Source organism: Gekko japonicus, unplaced genomic scaffold (genome assembly GCF_001447785.1).
Source record: "Gekko japonicus isolate JY-2015 unplaced genomic scaffold, Gekko_japonicus_V1.1 scaffold4279, whole genome shotgun sequence".
NCBI lineage: Eukaryota > Metazoa > Chordata > Lepidosauria > Squamata > Gekkonidae > Gekko > Gekko japonicus.
In genome coordinates, this window is record NW_015167177.1 from 56,364 (window position 1) to 68,286 (window position 11,923).

At 43.4% G+C, this 11,923-nt stretch overlaps 2 protein-coding genes across 2 annotated transcripts in view; one reads left to right on the forward strand and one right to left on the reverse strand.

Annotated features, from left to right (window-relative positions):
• PRPF38B (pre-mRNA processing factor 38B) overlaps positions 1 to 1,543 on the forward strand; it is a 13,360-nt gene extending 11,817 nt beyond the window's left edge. The window contains exon 7 of the mRNA XM_015413133.1: positions 1 to 1,543. This exon is cut by the window's left edge and continues 15 nt beyond it. Coding sequence (XP_015268619.1) covers positions 1 to 477 — 477 coding nt within the window. The 3' untranslated portion in view covers positions 478 to 1,543.
• Positions 1,544 to 2,470: 927 nt separating this feature from the next.
• FNDC7 (fibronectin type III domain containing 7) overlaps positions 2,471 to 11,923 on the reverse strand; it is a 25,303-nt gene continuing 15,850 nt past the window's right edge. The window contains exons 7-10 of the mRNA XM_015413132.1: positions 9,680 to 9,934; positions 7,762 to 8,022; positions 3,477 to 3,506; positions 2,471 to 2,529 (exon numbers count right to left, since the gene is read on the reverse strand). Coding sequence (XP_015268618.1) covers positions 2,471 to 2,529; positions 3,477 to 3,506; positions 7,762 to 8,022; positions 9,680 to 9,934 — 605 coding nt within the window. The remainder of the gene's footprint in view (positions 2,530 to 3,476; positions 3,507 to 7,761; positions 8,023 to 9,679; positions 9,935 to 11,923) is intronic.

The following is an 11,923-nucleotide window of genomic DNA, read 5'->3' on the forward strand; positions in this document are numbered from 1 at the left end:
AAATCAAAAGACAGAAAAAGTAAGAGTGAAATTGAAGAGAAGAGGCACAAAGAAGAAAAAGATGAAAGGAAGCATAGGGATGAGAAAAGAGATGCCAAGAAAGAGAGGAGACACAGCAGGAGTCGAAGTAGGGATCGAAAGCGTAGGAGTAGAAGTGTGAGTAGGAATGCTGGGAAGCACAGTAGAAGCAGAAGCAAAGAGAAGTCAAGCAAACACAAAAGTGAAAGTAAAGAGAAATCAAACAAGCGGAGTAGGAGCAGGAGCAGAGGAAGAACTGATAGTGCTGAAAAGTCCCGAAAACGAGAGCTTAGTCCCAGTAAAGAGAGATCACGGAAACGTAGTAAAAGCAAAGAAAGTTCTCATAAGCATGACCCCAGTGATAAGGACCACTCAGACAAACATGATCGTCAGAGGAGCCAAAGTACAGAACGAGAGAATCAAGAAAAACAATCTAAAAACAAAGATGAGACTGTATGAATGTTCAGAAGTGGATCATATTGAATCCTGTAAATGTTTGAAATCTTGCTTATTTTTTTTCCTTAAAGTTGAGGTTGTGCAGTAGTTGATGAGCACTCTTCTTCAATCTCCCTCTAGGCTGCAGATTGTCATTTCCTCTTTTGAGTAGGGAAGTGCCTTTGTAATCCCATTAAATGCATTGACTATTCCAGCCCATTGTTTAGTTAAAATTCAAGATACAAATCTGTGCATTTTTTTAACTTGTTCAAAATGTATCTGAAATGTACAATCTGTACATATGTCCTGAAACTGTTCTAATCCCTTTGGCATGGTTTGCCATGTTGGTTAAATTTGTATACGGCAATAAAACTGCCACTAATTCTACTTTGTTTTATAGATGTGGAATTATGGTTTCTCTCTCTGAATTAGCATGGCTGTGCTTTGCATAATAGTATGGCAGAAGCTTTTGAGGGTGGGTCTTGAACGTGTATTATAGCTAAAATATTTATGTGCATTCAACATCCATGAAGGCTGAAGCTCTAAAACTCGTGTGTCCATTTGTACTTCTTGTCTTCGAAAAGCATTTGAAATCTGTTTTTTATTTGTGACGTTCAAAAAGGCATTACTTTTAGGCTATGCTGTTCCAAGGGGGTAGCAATTTTTAAGGCAGGGATTTAGGAGTTGCTGAGGCTTATGTAGTAGTTCATGCTACCTCATAGGGATATTGATACGCCTATACCATATCTACATAGACTTTCTGGCTCACTTTTATTGTTCATGTAAAGATTCCATACAATATCCCTAGGGCTTTTTGTTGTTGTTGTTAAAAACAAAATTGGTGCCACCACCCTATCACTTATAAAGGAACCCCATGCTAACAAGACTGAAGAAGATAGAAAGAGGGAGCCGGGAAAGTGAAAGAAGGTCAAGCAGCAAACTTTAGTTTATGGCTTCCAAATCATTTTTTATAAATGAAAGACACATTTAAAGTATCTTCATAGTGTTCTTTTTTTAATGCATCATTTTTTTTACAAAGACCTTGTGAGCATTGCTTGAGTTGAAGAATTTTCTCTCTAGCAACGGGAAAACTAGGCAAATTTTTAAAACACTGATTACTTGTGAGATAATGTTAAAAATGCAGTATTGAAAAAAAATCATATCACAAAAGCTCATTTCTGTTTGGTAGACTTGTTCTAGTGACTTGTATAAGAAATATAAAATCTCTGGAATAAAGACTGGATTAATTTATTTGTGGCTTTTCCCCAGTTGTTCATTGCCAGCCGCCAAGTCATGTTGGTCTTTTCTGACTCATAAAAAGGAACAGTATGGTAGACTGAGCAGTTTAACATATAAAGAATAGACTTCCCAGCATATGAGTGGAATGGTGGCAATTTGATACATCAGTTAATGGCTTTAAAAATAAGGTTTAGATCGATGAACTGCATAGTTATCTCTTTGCTTCACTTTTTGTCTATCCACCTGCAAGAAATGCAAAAAAAGTCCTGTATTTTGAGTGTGTGAAGGTTAACTGCTATTCCCCTTCCATGTTAATTTCCAGAGGCTTTGTCTTACAATGAACATTTCCGTCTCATGCACTATATATCTGAAAAAGGCTCTTAGTATTCACTCAGCAGGTGAAAGAAGAGGTATCAGAATTGTGGTGTGGTACTTTCATGGCAGCCAGAAAGCTGTTATTTTGCATGCATGTATTACAAAATACTCTGATTGCTAGAAGTTCCTTAATGTATCGAGGAATCCTCAGCTTTAGGTGTTCTTGCAGTCCCTGCAAAATGCGGACAAGATGTAATATCAAATGGGTAAGTCGCTCTGCCTTGCTTACTAGGAATTTTGATCTGTACTGACATGTCACTGCTAAGACTGCTGCAGCAGTAGAGGAGCAACATTATCAGGGTGAACACAGTGGTGCAGTGAATACAGAATGGGAATTGATAAGATCCTTCTACCCTAGTCCAAACAAAATTGCCTTGCACTGATGGTTTCTTACCTGTCTATCTCAGTTTGTTTCCCGTGAAACCTGGTGGTTGTCAGCATTCTTCTTTCCCTTGTAGATTACTGCAAAAACAAACCAAAATACATATTTCAGATTTGGCAGATTAGGCTAAGTAGATGGGCAAACTATATTTACCCTGCCTGTTTTAATCCCATTTTCCTAGTCTCTCCCCCCCCCCCCGGGTTTTGGGGTTGTTGCTCCTGTTTCCTGGGACTCACAATCACTTTGAAAGGCATTACCTGCCCCACCCTGCTTGTGTGGGGAGGTATCTTTAGAATGTGGTGATGTCCAGCATGAAGTCCAAGATGAAAACTCATGTTGCAGGGGGATAGCCCTAGGGCTGAAAACTAGTTTTGATTGAGTCCTGGCACAAAGTAGCTTAAAATGTTGTGTAGTATAATATTTATATTCCAGGTTATTTCCTTAGACTCAAGGTAGCTAACAAATAAGCAGCAAGTTGAAAACATATAAATCAAGTCCATCAACAAGATGGCATCTACACTGGAGTTGACCAACAATGACTGGGTTTTGTTTTGTTGTAGGTTAATTGGTTTTTCTTTGTTGAGCAAATTTTCCCAGGTTGGAAACTGATCTTTCTTATTTTTACTTTCTATAGTATATAGCTTGGGCTTGTTTCCTTGAACTATCTTTTAAGACACATTTCAGGGAACCTTTATATTTTGTGGTGCCAGGCCTGCACAGGGGGAAAAAATTGAGACTCCAAGTGCCAACACCAAATATGTATGAGCCCAAGTGACCAGTGCCCTAAGATCTTCCAAACCCAAGTCTAGATCACAAAAGCTAGAAATAGAAAAAGCTAAGGATCTGTGAACACTTCTTATGCATCAGATTTTATGTGGAGTTAATGATGATTATTCTTGACCACTCTTTTTAAAAGCTGAATCCAAAAGTGGTGAAACTGAGACTGCCAGCAAATGATTTCAGAATAGGTAAACCAAATTCCCGCTCATCCAATATCCACCAAAAGTAACCCAAATGGCCTACTCACCCATTCCTACTGAACTTCCAGAACAAGTCACTAGAAATATAAGAAATATACAAAGTTCAAAACCTTAATATCTGTGATAAATTGCACATTAATAATGAACACCATCATCATATATTCCAAGTCTCAACCCAGCCAAATCCAAGGATACAAAACACCTAGATCTTTCCACAAACCTAAAAAATGCCTCAGGTTTGCAAAAAAATAAATAAATAAATAAATAAAAATAGGGGATTAAAAAACAGTCAAAATAGTAAAAAGAGTGTCTGTAGCTTTTAGAAATGGAGGCCTTCAATGGCCAATACTAGGCAGCCACTACAGTTATGAAAGCATTCTGGGCTTGGTTTGTCAGGAAAAGGCAGTGGGAGGGGTAGGCCTTTAAGGGAGGACTGCAGTGACCACTCAGCAGCTTGCTAGCCTGCAACTTGCATGACTCAAAGAGGCCACCACTGTTGCTATTCAACACCAGCTACCCAATGAAAAGCAGTGTAGCGTGGGTAGAGTTTCAGACTAGGTCCTTGAATCCCAGTTGCACTGTGAAAATTCAGTGGGTGACCTAGGTCAAGTTGCACATTCTCATGCTAATTTGCTTCAGTTCCAGTGGGCTGATGGGCTCCCCCTCACACCTGGGCCAAGCCATGTGACCGAAGGGCTGTCCAAGATGAGGCAGCAAGAGCACCTGGCCTGCCTGAACATTGTCCACCCAAGCCTCACACAGGGCAGGCAGCGGGGCCTAGCCTACCTGAAACCCATGTGAGGGGGGCAGCAAGGGTACCCTTCCCCCCCCCCAAGCATGACATGAATTGGGAGGAGCAGCAGTGCCTGGCCCACTGAAGCCCTGTGTGAAGTTAGGAAGGTGGTGACACCCAGCCTGCTTGAGCTGTACGTGAAGGTAAGGCAGGTGGTAACCTGCCTTACCTGAGCCCCATGTGAGGTGGCGATGCTCAGCCCAAGCCCCAAATGAGGCAGATGGCCACAGCCGTCCTGTCTGAGCACCACACAATGGTAGATGGGCTGCAGCATTGGCCAGCCCTGTGTGAGGCAGGCAGCAGTAATTCACCCAACTCCTACGCAAGGCAAGGGAGGCAGCAGTGCCTAGCCTGGCCCATGTGAAGGAGAAGGTAGCATCTGGCCTGTCCCACCCAAGGCTGCAGCCAGCTCATCTGATCCTGAGGTGAGCAAGGACATGGCACCCAGTTCACCTGAGACCCACGCAGAGAGGTTCACAGCCCTCCTGAGGCCCACACAAAACCAGGGAAGCAGTGCCCAGTCCTCCTAAAGTGGCCCAAGGTCTACCTGTGCCCCATGCAAGGAAAGCAGCACCCAGCCAAACTGGTCAGGAATGCTGCCTTTTCCTTCCTACTTTGAGAGGATAAAGCAGGGCCAGGCAGACTGCCTCTTCCGCTCTCCCATGCTCCTTCCTTGGGTGGGGGGGGGGCTGTTCCAGGGTTTCTCTCTCCCAGTCTGCACCTTTTCACAGGGTTGTTGTGTGGCTAAAATGGAGGTGACCAGTGTTCCCTCTAAGCTGAGTTAGAGTGAGCTAGCTCACAGTTTCTTAGCCTCCGGCTCACACATTTTTGTCTCAGTTCAGGAAGGAGGGCTCCAGAGCAAACTAATTAATGCAGGAGCCAAATCGCCGGCTCACAACTTTAATGCCAGTAGCTCACAAAGTAGGATTTTTGCTCACGAGACTCCACAGCTTAGAGGGAACATTGGAGGTGACATGAATTATGTAAGCTGCTTTGGGTCCTCATTGTAGAGAAAAGGTAGGGTGTATATTAATTAAATAATAAATGTGGCTGAAAATGGGGAGGGCAGATAAATGTTAGGTTGCTTGGTGGGTGGGAAGGACAGAAGGAAGCAGGCAAATTTGCCCAGGAGAAGAGAAAGATGAAATAGTGCAGGGAAGGTGATACAGGGGGAAATGAGGTGCCATTCTCTACTTGCAGTTCCCCAGTATGCAAATAGACCTGGCCTGGCACTGCAACTGGACCGTAATTTTCCAAGTAGAGGCTGCCATGGGTTGAGAAAGAAGGAAAACTGAAGACTAGTGAGGAGGGTGTGTGTGATAAAAGTAGGTTCATTGTTGGGGAGGGGGGAGAAGGAGGCAGGAAAAGGGGAGAGCTTTAAGGGAAGGGAAAGAAGATAGTGGGAGCGGGATTGAGATACTCCCACAAGTCCTTGCTGGTTCCCACTTGTGTATTCTAACAGCCAAGTGTGATGCCATCTGGAGATACTTAAATCCATGGATTGGGGTCATGGAGAAAGAATGCTTTTTCCTGCAAACTTGGGCATTGTCTGCACAAGCACAGACAACACAAACACTCTTTTATTGGCCTGCTGCTTGGAGGGTGGGGGGAGCAAGAGTTGCAGCTCTCCTCAACCAGGGAGGAAAACAAGGTGGTGGCTGTCTAGGGATGGCACCATTCTCAAGGCTGCCCCCCCCCAATCACTGTGATCCACAATGAGGCAGTGAGGTTGCTGCAGCTTTGCTCCAGACAGCCTCCCCACTGCGGCCAGCACAGATCCCAGGGGCTCTGCCATTCCTGGTGGGACCAATGCAGCTCTGCCTCACCATCTGCCCACCACAGCCTGAGAAAAGCAAGGAGGCTGACCCACAGGCTCCTTATATGTGGCTTTGACTTTCACTGCTGGGGAGACTGCTGGTGTAGGATCCAGCTGAAGTCTAGCCTCAAAGCAGTCCACAGAAAATGCCAGCTCTAGTGGCCCAGGAGGAAGCCAAGGCAGGGCCAGAGAGGACAGCCCGGGCACAGCCCTGGGGGAAGCTGGGCCTGGTGGCCTACACCAGCCAGTCCCCTGACCTAATCAGTGTAGGGAGGCAGCTGGAGGGGGTGTGTGAAAATGAGGAGGGGGTTGAAAAAGGGATGGAAAGGGCTGGGGAGCAGGGGAATCAGAAGCAGTGCAGTAAAAGAGAGGAGAGCGCTCTGGGGGAATCCCCTCCTGTGAGTCAAGGGGGCAAAGAGTGACCAAGGGGAACAGTGATGGAGAAGGGGGGGGGAAGGGGAGAAGGTTGACAGAGAAAGGATTGGGAGAAAGAGAGTGGGGGGAGAACGATAGAGGGGGGGAAGCAAAAGCAAACAATGGGATGCCACTTTCCTGCAAGTTCCTTATGTGTCCCCGCTTGTTGTTTTGTAATATTTGCAAAATGAATTTCACAAAATAACTTTTAAAAAGATCCACAGCAGTCAAGCTAAAAAGGATAGTTAAATGTTTTAACAGTGTTAAATGTTTTAAGTTTTAAATGTTTTGACTGTATATGAACCTTGGTACACTGTGCCAGGCAATGTGAGCCGCCCTGAGCCTGCTTGTGGAGAGGGCGGATTATAAATACAACAAATACATAAATACTTCCGGATTGTTGGCTTTTAGAACAGCCAAATGTTTAAATTTCGGTGTACAAACTTGCAAAACATTAGCATGTGAAAGCATATTAGGATCAAAGTGATCCTAAATGTATAGTGCTGCAACAACAGCATAATTATGTATACATTTACTGGGTGACATCCTGCAATCTATAAGTGGAAGGTGCTCTCCAACTTGGGAAAGTTCATTTGCAGAGTCATGAGATCCATGTGTTCCAGTACTCTTGGATTGGAAGGCTGCTGTGAGGATGAGAAGGTGGAGAAATCACCTTCTGTCAGGAGAGCTCTGCTGCCAGTAAAGGGAGGAGAGGGGAATTTTGCTGTCATCTCCTAAATGCAGTCTCCCATCCTATGTGGCTACTAGTTCATGCTGGACTTGTGAGCACAAGACTAAACTTTTTTAGGGTCAGAAGGGACTGCTGAAGGGAGTAGAATATGAAAAAGATCCAGTCTTTGCATCTATGGAACACTGGATCACATCAATTTTCTGTATGTTCACAGCTTTTCCTTAACTCACCAAGCTTTTCTGTGTCAGCAGACCAGATACTGATCCATCTGTGGAAGCAGGTGTGTGCCCTTTCCATTACCAGGTCAAGAGGTACTGTAGTATCTTTCACAGCAATTTTGTGGTATGATTGCAACAAGGAAATCAAATCCATGCAATAACTAATTATTAATCAAGCCTCTTGTGTGGAAAGCTGACTGCCATTGTCAACCATTAGCAAGAATAGCTGGTCATTGGATGGAAATTCAGTATGTGGTAGCACTTTATATGCAAGAGCTGGTCCTTAGTGGAAAGCATTAGTGGAATCAAATGCTAATGATTCATGTTCTTAATTTGATTCATTTGCATGTGCAACCCCTTCTCCACTTGGACAGCAATTCAAGCAACGTAACTTTGTTACCTGAATATATTTTCTTAGGGCAAAATGTAAGTTTTGATCCTTTATCAGTTACTGGTGATACCACGACTGTATAGACATCTCCACAGGGTATCTCAGTGACATCACAGTAACTCACGGCTACACTGGATGTGCAGGTGAAATTTCCTTTTGAACCATACAGATCTGTAGTGTAGTTTATTGACCCTTCCAAAGTCCGCCAGTATATTCGTATGCCATTATTGTCCAGTCTATACAGTTTAACTCCAGCTGGGCAGCAGGCACCTCAGAGGAAAAAAGAAATTGAATAGTGGTTACTTATAGACAGTAAGGAGCTGCGGTGGCTCAAGTGGTTAAGACGCTGAACTGCAGGCTGTGGAAGAAGGTCGGTAGTTCAGCAGTTCGAGACCCGGGTGCCGCATGATGGAGTGAGCTCCCATCTCTAGTTCCAGCTCCTGCCAACCTAGCAGTGCGAAAGCAAGAAATTGCAAGTAGAGAAATAGGGACCACTTCGGTGGGAAGGTAACAGCGTTCTGTGCGCCTTGGTGTTTAGTCATGCCGGCCACATGACCACAGAAATGTCTTCGGACAGCGCTGGCTCTTCGGCTTTGAAACGGAGATGAGCACCGCAACCCTAGAGTCGGATTCGACTGGCTTTCGAGCAAGGGAACCTTTACCTTTATAGACAGTAAGAACTGCCAGAATCCATAACTGATTTTTATTGGGCGAAATAAAGTAACTTTTCAGATAGCATACTGAATTAGGTTCTCTTGTAAAAAGCCAGCCAGTTTGGAAACTTAATCTCTTGCAGCCTAAAGCTAGCCATTTGTTGGAATATGCAAGGTCTATTGTGCATGGATGGGAAGATGACAACAGAGGGCAGTAGAGGGGACAACTAGTTAGCATAGTGAGATTATGGACTTCCTATTTTCAAATAGTCTCCTCCCTGTCTCCTGTTGAGAACTGTTAGTTTGCTGACTCCCTCCTAGTTAGTTACACAGACTTTTCTTTCTCTCCTTTCTTACAAAGTTTGTTCTCTTTTTAATAAATCAACAATTCTTTAAAAAGCTTGTGCGCCACTTTACTGCATATCTACAGTCTGCCAACACCATTTTAAATGCCTAAGCAAAGGTCTAGAAGCAGATAAAGGTGTAATTTGATACATTACCTACTTCTCAGCAGCAAAAATGAACATTTAGGTGAGATATTAGATGTATCAATAGAATAACAAGGGCAGGGGTGGGTGCCCTTCTCAGCATCTTCTGAAGACATAGTCCAGGACAAAGGTCCCATCTGTCCAATGCAAGAGTCTTGGAACTCTACAAATAGCCTAGTACATTTCTTTCTTTAAAATATTTATATACCTTTCTTTCTCCCAAGCATCTCAAGGTAGGTAACAATAATATAAAAACAGTATTAAACCAAATAAAACTAAACATTAAAGCTGATTAAACTAAATAAAACAATAAACATTAAAACGGATATAAAATGCTAAAACAAATCTTTAAAAAATCCTTATGCCCCACTAGCAGAATAATCCTGTTTTGCTCAGGTTCAGGCTCTCCAGAATAACTCTATTGTACCCTCAATACGAAGCCAGGAGAGTAGAAAAATACACACGCACCTCCTTGGGATTGCAGAGGTCATTGTTGAATCAATTGCCTGAATTACATTATAGCCTGGCCCCTTCACTTTTGATCATTAGGAGGCACCCGAAAATAAATAAATAAATTGTGATTTTAAATTTTAGCTTTGTTTTTATAATCTATTTTATATATTTTAGTAATATTGTATGCTGCCTTGAGCTCCGTATGAGAAAAAGGCAGCTAATAAATATTTTAGCTAAATAAATAAATTTAATAAGATCAGAACATAATGTAAACAGTGCATTTAATACATGCATCTGATTTTTTAAAAATTGCAGTTACAACAACCTACTTACTGGAAGAAAATCTTCTGTATATACAATCTGAAATCAAGCCTGTTTCACTGATTGCTTTGACAGATACAGTGTAGTTGGTGCCACATGTAATGCATCCTAGGAGGCAACTGTTTTGGAGTGTGTGACATCTGGCCTGTCGTTTGTGTGATTCCAAAGTTGTTATGTATGTCTTCGCACCAGTCCCAATAGACCAGCTGATGTTTGTTACAGACTGTGTAACTAGGGTTACTGTAAGATCAGCTGGGCAGCAAGGAGCTGGAAAGAGAGGGAAAAGGGTTAGTTTTCCTTAGAACCTGATTATTTTTTACTGGTCTTGCTTTGCAAAATGCAATATATAGAGCCAGTAAAGAGAGCTGATCTTGGAATCTTAGGTAAAAATGCTACTCTTTCCTTATCCCAACACTGACTTTTCAAGCTATGACTTGAAAATACTATGAAATGGCTAGCTTGACAGCATGGGTGATTTCTTTGTTACTTGTTGCTACATCCCACACCAATCTCTGGTGACAAGGTTCCTTCTTCACAAGATCACCCCAGTAACCAACCAGCAACCAAATGGAACAGGTAGCATTGCTGGTAACCATCAACAGTAATTACTGAGACCAGTATTTGCCGGGAATCAGGGAGCCATGATGTGAGGCAGCATAGGGGGGCTGAAGTGAGGAGGGGGGATTGGGCAAAATTGCCATCTCCCTCTTCCATTGGCAAACATGGCTGGAGAATGTATAATTTTTCCTGCCCGGGGCAGTTGTTTATAAAGATAATGGCACCAAAAGTGCACAGATGGACCATATACCTCCTTCTAGTCTAAAGAGCTCCCAAGTTTCAAGTGAACTGAACCAAGAGGGTAAATTTTATGGACCCATGAGGTAGATACCTCTTGGTGCAGACCATAGTTCCCTCTAAGCTGAGTTCGTGTGAGCCAGCTCACCATTTTTTAGCCTCCGGCTCACACATTTTTGTCTTAGCTCAGAAAGGATGGCTCCAAAGCAAACTGATTTATGCAGCAGCCAAATCGCTCACTCACAACTTTAATGCCGGTAGCTCACAAAGTAGAATTTTTGCTCACAAGAGTCCACAGCTTAGAGGGAACATTGGTGCAGACCCAGTTCTCTCCACTGGTTCCTAAAATAGCAGCCAGGCAGCAGCTCCAACCAGCCACAGCAGTAAACCAAAACAAAACCAAATAAAAACCTGCCTGCATTCTCCTTCTCTTACAGAGACTGGCTGACAATCAAAATTTCTTACCTTTCCACTGAAAACTCTGCATTTGCCATCCTTCCTTCTTGTGACCTGTTTGTTTCCTTTCACAAAGTAAAAGTGGCTTTGTTTTCAGGAAAAAAAAACCCATCCCTTTCTGTTGGTCTGCATTATGGGGGCGTACTAAAACAAATGCCTACTGGGAACAATGGGAGAGAAGAATACAAAGGGCTGCACCAATTGGAGCAAAGAGATATTTCATGGTAAACTTTTTTTGGGGGGGGGGATCTGTGGACTATAAATACAGGAATGCTTCCACTACAACAGCTTTTTATTGGAATAAAACTTTCTTCCCACTGCACCATTGTTTCCCCCCCCAGCTCTTTGAACAATGGCAGAGAGGCCCAAAGGCCCACTGGATGTAATGGGAGCAAGGAATGCTAATTGACTTGCATAGGCTCCACAAGAAAAGTTACAAGATACCTGCCCTGGGCCTGGAATGACAGCCTCCAGAGTGGAATGACGATCCCTGGGAGTATAATTATATTCCCTGGGTACACATAAAATGCCCTGGTATTGGAATCACAGCCCTGAGAATGACTGTCCCTGGGACTGGAATCCGTGCTCTGGGGCCTGTCAGTCCTGTTCCAGCCTACTGATTCCAGTCCCAGAAGACATCATTCCACTGGGGTCTGTCATTCCAGGCCCACTATACTCATGCTATTCCCAGGGACCATAATCCACTCTGGGAGCTACCATTCCTGTCCCAGAGTGGGCTTTCTGGGCCCAGATTCCATCATTCCACTCTCTCTAAATCCATTATGCATTTTTAATGCAACTTTTGTTTGCTGCAATGTATTTCAATGGAGCCCATGCTAGTCAGTTGGCAATCCTGGTTCCAATTATATCCAAAGCTTCCTTCAGGCATCTCCCATAGTTACCAACGGGCATTCTTGTCATTTGTTTTAGTTCATCCTGCCCCAGCTGTCTATTCACCACAGAACAACGAAAGTGTTTAACCTCCCCTCCCCCCAAAAAAAGAAG